Below are 9,529 nucleotides of genomic sequence, written 5' to 3'. Positions count from 1 at the left end.
AGAGAGAGAGAGAGAGAGAGAGACACAGAGAGAGAGACAGAGAGACAGAGAGAGAGAGAGAGACAGAGTGAGAGAGAGAGCGAGAGCCACATAGAGAGAGAGAGAGAGAGAGAGAGAGAGAGAGAGAGAGAGAGAGAGAGAGAGAGAGAGATTTGGAGAGGGAGTGTTGAAGAGTTTTCAAAACACTCTTCCACGGCCTCTCCCCCACTGGCAATCTCCCTCCTTCTCTCTCCCTCCCTCCCTCCCTCCCTCTCTCCTGCAGTGGAATAAATGCACAGTCAGTCTTTTCGTTAACTCCTTATCGTCCAGTAGATATCAGAGTATAAATACACTCTGAAAGCTGGAGTACTGTATTAACATACTACACACTAGACTTCAGAGTATAAATATATATAGATATAAATATTTATTCAATACAATAAATAATATACTGTACATGCAATCTTGTTGTTAGCCTTTTTAGCCAGAATGCTAGCTATGGTAAGCCTCTGTGAACCTGAATGCTGGCTTTGGTTAGCGTGATATAGCCCTAATGCTAGCTGTATTCGGCATCTTTTTGCCTGATTGCTAGCTGTGATTAGCGTATTATAGCCTTAATGCTAGCTTTGATTAACATGGTTTAGCCTGAATTCTAGCTGTGCTGAGCCTGTTTAAGCCTGAATGCTAGCTGTGGTTAGCGTGCTTTAGCCTAAATGCTAGCTGCGGTTAGCGTGCTTTAGCCTAAATGCTAGCTGCGGTTAGCGTGTTTCAGCCTGATATCTGCCCCAAACTCTGAGAACAGTTCACTTTACCATCCTCCCATCAACTCCATCACCATCTCTCTCCCTCTCTCTGTCTCTCTGTCTCTCTCTCTCACTCTGTCTCTCTCTCTCTCTGTCTCTCTCCCTCTCTCTCCCTCCCCCTCTCCCTCTCTGTCTCTCTCTCTGTCTCTCTCCCTCTCTCTGTCTCTCTCTCTGTCTCTCTCTCTCTGTCTCTCTCACTCTCACTCTCTCTCTCTCTCTCTCTGTCTCTCTCTCTGTCTCTCTCTCTCTCACTCTCTCTCTGTCTCTCTCTCTCTCACTCTCACTCTCTCTCTCTGTCTCTCTCTCTCTGATATTCATGGCTGGATGAATCATGTTCAGTAAAGTGTTCATAACATACAAACACACACAAACACACACACTCGTTCATGCACCCACGCACTATATACTCGCACTCATACAGACACACGCACACACACACACACACAGGTCACTCACCATGCAGACACTCCGGCGCTGCTCCCATGATGCTTTGCGGCGGCGGCGGCTGCACCGTCTCCAGACCAATGAGCGAGGAAGAGGAGGAAGAGGAGGACATGGAGGAGGAAGAGGAGGAGCAGGGAGGAGGAGAGGAGGGCGGACACTGAGAACTCTGGTTGGGCACCGCAGACTGGGGGCTCTGGGAGGAGGAGGAGGAGGAGGAGGAGGAGGAGCAGGAGGAGGAGAAGGAGGAGGAGGAGGAGGAGAAGGAGGAGGGGGGGTGAAGAGGTGAGGAGAAGGAGAGGAGGAGGAGGAGGGGGAGGAGGAGGGGGGGTGAAGAGGTGAGGAGAAGGAGAGGAGGAGGAGGAGGGGGAGGAGGAGGGGGGGTGAAGAGGTGAGGAGAAGGAGAGGAGGAGGAGGAGGAGGAGGGTAGGGAGACAACATAGAGAGGAGGAGAGAGGAGAAAAGCCACATTTCAATGTAAACCATCACTGAATGCAGACCCCCCCAGAGGGCTAGTTCAGCCCAGCTGGGGTGGTCTGTGTTACCCCATGGGGGGGGGGGGGGGTCTGTGTTACCCCATGGGGGGGGGGGTCTGTGTTACCCCATGGGGGGGGGTCTGTGTTACCCCTGGGGGGGGGGGGGGGTCTGTGTTACCCCATGGGGGGGGGGGTCTGTGTTACCCCATGGGGGGGGGGGGGGGGGCTGTGTTACCCCATGGGGGGGGGTCTGTGTTACCCCTGGGGGGGGGGGGGGTCTGTGTTACCCCATGGGGGGGGGTCTGTGTTACCCCATGGGGGGGGGGGGGTGGTCTGTGTTACCCCATGGGGGGGGGGGGGTCTGTGTTACCCCATGGGGGGGGGTCTGTGTTACCCCTGGGGGGGGGGGGTCAGTGTTACCCCATGGGGGGGGGGGGGGGGGTCTGTGTTACCCCATGGGGGGGGGGGGGTCTGTGTTACCCAGGGTGTTTATAGGTGGTTCTGTGCGGTTCTGGTTCTGTGTGGTTCTGTGATGTTCTGGTTCTGTGGTTCCGGTTCTGTGCAGTTCTAGTAGTTCTGTGCGGTTCCAGGTGGTTCTGTGCGGTTCTGGTTCTGTGTGGTTCTAGGTGGTTCTGTGCGGTTCTAGTAGTTCTGTGCGGTTCCAGGTGGTTCTGTGCTGTTCTGTGGGGTTCTGTGCGGTTCTGGTTCTGTGTGGTTCTACATTGTTCTGTGCGGTTCTGGTTCTGTGCGGTTCTAGGTGGTTCTTTGAGGATCTGTGCAGTTCTAGTTCTGTGCAGTTCTAGATGGTTCTGTGAGGATCTGTGTGGTTCTGGTTCTGTGCGGTTCTGTGGGGTTCTGAGCGGTTCTAGGTGGTTCTGTGAGGTTCTGTGCGGTTCTAGGTGGTTCTGTGCGGTTCTAGGTGGTTCTGTGAGGTTCTGAGCGGTTCTAGGTGGTTCTGTGTGGTTCTGGTTCTGTGCGGTTCTGTGAGGTTCTGTGCGGTTCTAGGTGGTTCTGTGAGGTTCTGTGAGGTTCTGTGTGGTTCTAGGTGGTTCTGTGAGGTTCTGTGCGGTTCTAGGTGGTTCTGTGAGGATCTGTGCGGTTCTGGTTCTGTGCGGTTCTGTGCGGTTCTAGGTGGTTCTAGGTGGTTCTGTGTTCTAACCTGCGAGGGGATCTGTGCGGTGGCCGAGCTGGGCCCGTTGGTGTGCATGCCCATGCCGTTCTCCGTGAGGAACTCCTCCAGGTCCATGTACTGCAGCTGGAACAGGCCCCCGTCGCACGGCAGGGTGCGCTCCCACAGCAGGGGCCCCAGGAAGGCCGACTGGGAGCTGGGGCGCAGGGGCCCCGTGCCCGGGGGCCCGCCCGCCGGCACCACTGGGGCCGGCCCCCCCGCCTCCTCCTCAGGGTCCGGGGGCTTGGCTTTATCTGGAGTGGGACAGACGGGTCAGAGAGAGACAGACGGGTTAGAGGGGGACAGACAGGTTAAGGGGGGGACAGAAAGGTTAAGGGGGGGACAGACGGGTCAGAGAGGGACGGACAGGTCAGAGAGAGACAGACAGGTTAGAGGGGGACAGAAAGGTTAAGGGGGGGACAGACAGGTCAGAGGGGGACAGACGGGTCAGAGGGGGACAGACGGGTCAGAGGGGGACAGACGGGTCAGAGGGGGACAGACGGGTCAGAGAGAGACAGACGGGTCAGAGAGAGACAGACGGGTCAGAGAGAGACAGACGGGTTAGAGGGGGACAGAAAGGTTAAGGGGGGGACAGACAGGTCAGAGGGGGACAGAAGGGTCAGAGGGGGACAGACGGGTCAGAGGGGGACAGACAGGTCAGAGGGGGACAGACGGGTCAGAGGGGGACAGACGGGTCAGAGAGGGACAGACGGGTCAGAGAGGGACAGACGGGTTACAGGGGGACAGACGGGTCAGAGGGGGACAGACGGGTCAGAGAGGGACAGACGGGTTACAGGGGGACACACGGGTCAGAGGGGGACAGACGGGTCAGAGGGGGACAGACGGGTCAGAGGGGGACAGACGGGTTAGACGGGGACAGATGGGTCAGAGGGGGACAGACGGGTCAGAGGGGGACAGACGGGTCAGAGGGGGACAGACGGGTTAGACGGGGACAGATGGGTCAGAGGGGGACAGACGGGTCAGAGGGGGACAGACGGGTTACAGGGGGACAGACGGGTCAGAGGGGGACAGACAGGTTAGGGGGGTCAGACGGGTCAGAGGGGGACAGACAGGTTAGGGGGGTCAGACGGGTCAGAGGGGGACAGACAGGTTAGGGGGGTCAGACGAGTCAGAGAGGGACAGACGGGTTACAGGGGGACAGACGGGTCAGAGGGGGACAGACGGGTCAGAGAGAGACAGACGGGTTAGAGGGGGACAGAAGGGTCAGAGGGGGACAGACGGGTCAGAGGGGGACAGACGGGTCAGAGGGGGACAGACGGGTTAGAGGGGGACAGACGGGTCAGAGGGGGACAGACAGGTTAGGGGGGTCAGACGGGTCAGAGGGGGACAGACGGGTTAGGGGGGGACAGACGGGTCAGAGGGGGACAGACAGGTTAGGGGGGTCAGATACAGCGTCTACTGTCACTACTAACAGACCTTCTTATTGAAGGGTTCTCTTACGACGACAGCCACGAAAAATCGGTTCACTTCTGTCGACTATTACGATTATTTTAGAACTAGATCATTTACATCATAATCTATAATTATAATTAGAGCCCGACCGATAAAGGATTTTTAAGGCCGATACCGATTCAAATAATTGGTGTCAAATAATTACCGATATACATTTTAAAAAGAAATTCCAGAAACGCGTAACAAAAAAGGCAATGTAGTTTAAAATTAAACTGTATTTTATTGTTTTATTGTTACAACAGAAAAGAACATGTCCTTTGAACAAAAACACAATAACCAAAAAAAAGAATATATATATATTTTTTAAATAATCATTAATCGGCCATTATAAATACCGATACCGATGGGGTGTAACCCGAGGGTTAACCCTAACCCTAACCCGGTAGTGTTAGGGTTAACCCTAACCCCGTAGTGTTAGGGTTAACCCTAACCCCGTAGTGTTAACCCTAACCCTAACCCCGTAGTGTTAGGGTTAACCCTAACACCGTAGTGTTCGTTGCTCTCTGTGAGGTAAATGAGTCATGTGATCCACAGACTCCCCGATACCCCATCCTGCATTTGAGGCGGTATCGGGGGAACTCCCGATACTGGTATAAGTATGGGCCCCACTCTAGTTCTGGGGCAGGTATCCCCACCTGGGGGTTAGGGGGTCTACACACACAGGGTCACGGGCCAGGCTGATGCTGCGCTTTATGTTGGATTATTTATTATCTTTCTGATCAAATGATTAGGATTTATTTGTGCGGTAGCATTTGATAGGATTGGGGTCACAATATTTCTACCGGCCGAGAGATGGGGTCCCAGTCCCAGAATGTGGGGAACCACGGGTCTAGGGGCTGGAGGGGGGGACTCCCAGTCCAAAGGTACTGGGTTCAATCCCTGATGTCCATAGTGAACCCTAACCCCTACCTGCTCCTTAACAACCTGTCTACTGTCTAACCCCTACCTGCTCCTTAACAACCTGTCTACTGTCTAACCCCTACCTGCTCCTTAACAACCTGTCTACTGTCTAACCCCTACCTGCTCCTTAACGACCTGTCTCTGTACTGTCTAACCCTTACCTGCTTCTTAACAACCTGTCTACTGTCTAACCCCTACCTGCTCCTTAATGACCTGTCTCTGTACTGTCTAACCCCTACCTGCTCCTTAACGACCTGTCTACTGTCTAACCCCTACCTGCTCCTTAATGACCTGTCTGTACTGTCTAACCCCTACCTGCTCCTTAACGACCTGTCTACTGTCTAACCCCTACCTGCTCCTTAATGACCTGTCTCTGAACTGTCTAACCCCTACCTGCTCCTTAATGACCTGTCTCTGAACTGTCTAACCCCTACCTGCTCCTTAATGACCTGTCTCTGAACTGTCTTACCCCTACCTGCTCCTTAATGACCTGTCTCTGAACTGTCTAACCCCTACCTGCTCCTTAATGACCTGTCTCTGTACTGTCTAACCCCTACCTGCTCCTTAATGACCTGTCTCTGAACTGTCTAACCCCTACCTGCTCCTTAATGACCAGTCTCTGTACTGTCTAACCCCTACCTGCTCCTTAATGACCTGTCTCTGTACTGTCTAACCCCTACCTGCTCCTTAATGACCTGTCTGTACTGTCTAACCCCTACCTGCTCCTTAATGACCTGTCTCTGTACTGTCTAACCCCTACCTGCTCCTTAATGACCTGTCTCTGTACTGTCTAACCCCTACCTGCTCCTTAATGACCTGTCTCTGTACTGTCTAACCCCTACCTGCTCCTTAATGACCTGTCTCTGTACTGTCTAACCCCTACCTGCTCCTTAATGACCTGTCTCTGTACTGTCTAACCCCTACCTGCTCCTTAATGAACTGTCTCTGTACTGTCTAACTCCTACCTGCTCCTTAATGACCTGTCTCTGTACTGTCTAACCCCTACCTGATCCTTAATGACCTGCCTCTGTACTGTTTAACCCCTACCTGCTCCTTAATGACCTGCCTCTGTACTGTCTAACCCCTACCTGCTCCTTAATGACCTGTCTCTGTACTGTCTAACCCCTACCTGCTCCTTAACGACCTGTCTCTGTACTGTCTAACCCCTACCTGCTCCTTAACGACCTGTCTCTGTACTGTCTAACCCCTACCTGCTCCTTAATGACCTGTCTCTGTACTGTCTAACCCCTACCTGCTCCTTAATGACATGTCTCTGTACTGTCTAACCCCTACCTGCTCCTTAATGACCTGTCTCTGTACTGTCTAACTCCTACCTGCTCCTTAATGACCTGTCTCTGTACTGTCTAACCCCTACCTGATCCTTAATGACCTGCCTCTGTACTGTTTAACCCATACCTGCTCCTTAATGACCTGCCTCTGTACTGTCTAACCCCTACCTGCTCCTTAATGACCTGTCTCTGTACTGTCTAACCCCTACCTGCTCCTTAACGACCTGTCTCTGTACTGTCTAACCCCTACCTGCTCTTTAATGACCTGTCTCTGTACTGTCTAACCCCTACCTGCTCCTTAATGACCTGTCTCTGTACTGTCTAACCCCTACCTGCTCCTTAATGACATGTCTCTGTACTGTCTAACCCCTACCTGCTCCTTAATGACCTGTCTGTACTGTCTAACCCCTACCTGCTCCTTAATGACCTGTCTCTGTACTGTCTAACCCCTACCTGCTCCTTAATGACCTGTCTCTGTACTGTCTAACCCCTACCTGCTCCTTAATGACCTGTCTCTGTACTGTCTAACCCCTACCTGCTCCTTAATGACCTGTCTGTGTACTGTCTAACCCCTACCTGCTCCTTAATGACCTGTCTGTGTACTGTCTAACTGTCTCCTGGGAACCAAGACTCTGTGACCTTGAAGAATTCAAAACATCAATCATCACCCAGATAAACAACGTCCAGAATCACACTGAACCCTTATCACTCTACCAATCACAGAGAGAGAGAGAGAGAGAGAGAGAGAGATACTATATGTTCAGAGACTTGTTTCATCTGCCTGCTTTTCAGAAAGACTGGCAGACTGAATCAGGAGAGAAGAGGGGGAGGGAGGAGATGAGGAGGAGGAGGAGGAGGAGGAGAGGAACAAAACTTGTAAAAGGATGAGGCTGATGAGAATCAAAGGATAGAGACCGGGAGATAGTGAACGATGAAGAGAGAGAGAGTGAGAGAGAGAGCGAGAGAGAGAGAGAGAGGGAAAGAGAGAGAGTTGCAGGAGAGCTGAGGGAAGATAAAGACGAAGAGGATGGGGATTGTGATGAAGACGATGAAGGGAACTGGTGCTGGTAGACGAGAGAGAGAGGGGTGCAATAGAGTGGGAGTACATGCGAAGGCGTTAAACAAAGCCAGCAAAGGAGAGGAGAGATTTTCTCTTCATGATAGATAAGAACACAAACACACATTCAACTCTGCGCACACACACACATTCAACTCCACACACACACAAACACACGTATTCAACGACACAGACAAATAGACGCACACTAACACCCACACACACACATCCTTCGTCCATATTTTCTGATGTGGAGAGGAGACGGCCACGCGCTTGAGTCGGTCAGCTGACTTCAGAGCGCGCGCCTGTCAACTCCTCTCACGTCAACTCTTCTCTCACACAATGAAGCAGTTCCCCGCCGTGACCACCAGATGGCGTATTGTGTGTTTGTGTGTGTGTCCGTACTCGTGCGTGTCGGTGCTGTTGTGTATGTGTGTGTGTGTGTGTGTGTGTGTGTGTGTGTGTGTGTGTGTGTGTGTGTGTGTGTGGTAGGTTCGTCAAAACAACACGACGCCATTTAACTCTCTGAAGGCTACCAGGTGAACACAGGTGCACGAGCCTGCACGTGCACGAGTGTGCACGTTATTGCAAAAGGCCAGGGTTGGAATCTACAATTAAATCAAACACACATGCGCAAAAAAACAAAAAAAAAAAACAAAAACAAAAACATTCGTGCACTCGCGCACGCCACCAACGTCTCTCACCTTTCATTTCGCAGCAGTCCTTGGCGGCTCGCGGGTCAGCTTTGATTGGCAGTTGGAGCAGAGACTTGAGGCTGGCCATGGAGGTCAAGTGACCGCCGTTCGGTGCACTTCCGGTCGGGTTGCTGCTCCCGAGGTGCGGGCTGGCTCCGGCCGGGTGTTCAGGCGGTAGGAGCTGGGTGAGCGGACGTGACATGGCCGGCGGACCTCGACGCTGACAGGCTCCGTGGGCGTAGGCCCGCTACGGTCCCCCACACAACACACAACACACCGGGTTCACACGCACAATAATCCCGGTAGGGGGAGGCTGACAGGTGCCCGACGGCCCGGCGGTTAACTCGATGCGAGGCGGCCCGCCGTCCGGTCCATGAAGGCGGGTCTAAAGGGAGGGTCTAGCGGGAGAACGGAGCCATGTCGGCCGGTTGAAGCTCCATGGAGACGGCAGAGAGAGTGGATTCCCCTCCGCTCCTCTCTCTCTCTCGCTCCCCGGCTGCAGCTCTCTAACTTCACTCCGTCGGGGCGAAGACGGTATTGATCCCGGGCTGCGATCCGACCCCCGATAGTCCCTGTGGTGGTCGGTGGTCTCCGACCGGGAAAAGCACCCGAATCCAAAATGAGTCGAAGCGGTGGTGGAGAATGAGAGCGGCTCAGCAGTCGGACGTGGAGGAGGACCACAGTGCGTTAGGACGGGAGGAATGGCGCCGTGGGAAGTCTCCGGGATTTAAACCAAACATGGGAAACAAACTTGGAGATAAATGAGCCCCATTGAGATAGGAAAAAAAGCTTAAAAAGTGGGAAAAAAAATAAAAGATTGCGTCAAAAATAATAATGTCCAACAATGTGCGAGTCAAATGGATGGGGCTGATGTCTCTCGTCTCCCTCCCGCCCTCTCCCTCCCTCTCTCGCTCTCACTCTCTTCCCCCCACACACACACACGTTATTTTCGTCTATCTCTCGTTCTCTCCCTCTCTCTCTCACCCCTCTCTCTCTCGCGCCACGGGAGGGAGCGGAGAGTCAGCTGGAACCAACACGGGCCGCGCGTGCGTGACGTCACCGTTCACGAGGAAAGGCGACGGTGGGCGTTGCTCATTTGCATACGCGGCTCTACGGCCCACCGCGAGGAGCCGCTCCCATTGGCCACGCGTTTCCATTGCTGGCCCGGGCTCCCTGCCGCTGTGGACCAATCAGCATGGCGGCATCGACGCGGTTACGCATGCAAGCCACGCCCATGTGGATAAAGGG

General features: G+C 53.6%; 1 protein-coding gene across 3 annotated transcripts in view; it reads right to left on the bottom strand.

Moving 5' to 3' along the window:
- dbpa (D site albumin promoter binding protein a) overlaps window positions 1–9,145 on the bottom strand; it is an 18,868-nt gene extending 9,723 nt beyond the window's left edge. For all 3 annotated transcript variants that reach the window (XM_079750106.1, XM_079750107.1, XM_079750108.1), the window contains exons 1-3: window positions 8,291–9,145; window positions 2,859–3,121; window positions 1,239–1,419 (exon numbers count right to left, since the gene is read on the bottom strand). In XM_079750106.1, coding sequence (XP_079606232.1) covers window positions 1,239–1,419; window positions 2,859–3,121; window positions 8,291–8,483 — 637 coding nt within the window. In that variant the 5' untranslated portion in view covers window positions 8,484–9,145. The remainder of the gene's footprint in view (window positions 1–1,238; window positions 1,420–2,858; window positions 3,122–8,290) is intronic.
- Window positions 9,146–9,529: the final 384 nt, after the last annotated feature.

The sequence above is a fragment of the Pollachius pollachius genome, assembly GCF_949987615.1.
Source record: "Pollachius pollachius genome assembly, chromosome: 13".
NCBI classification, from domain to species: domain Eukaryota; kingdom Metazoa; phylum Chordata; class Actinopteri; order Gadiformes; family Gadidae; genus Pollachius; species Pollachius pollachius.
Note: the sequence above shows the minus strand (reverse complement) of the source record. Positions and strands in the feature narration are given on the sequence as shown.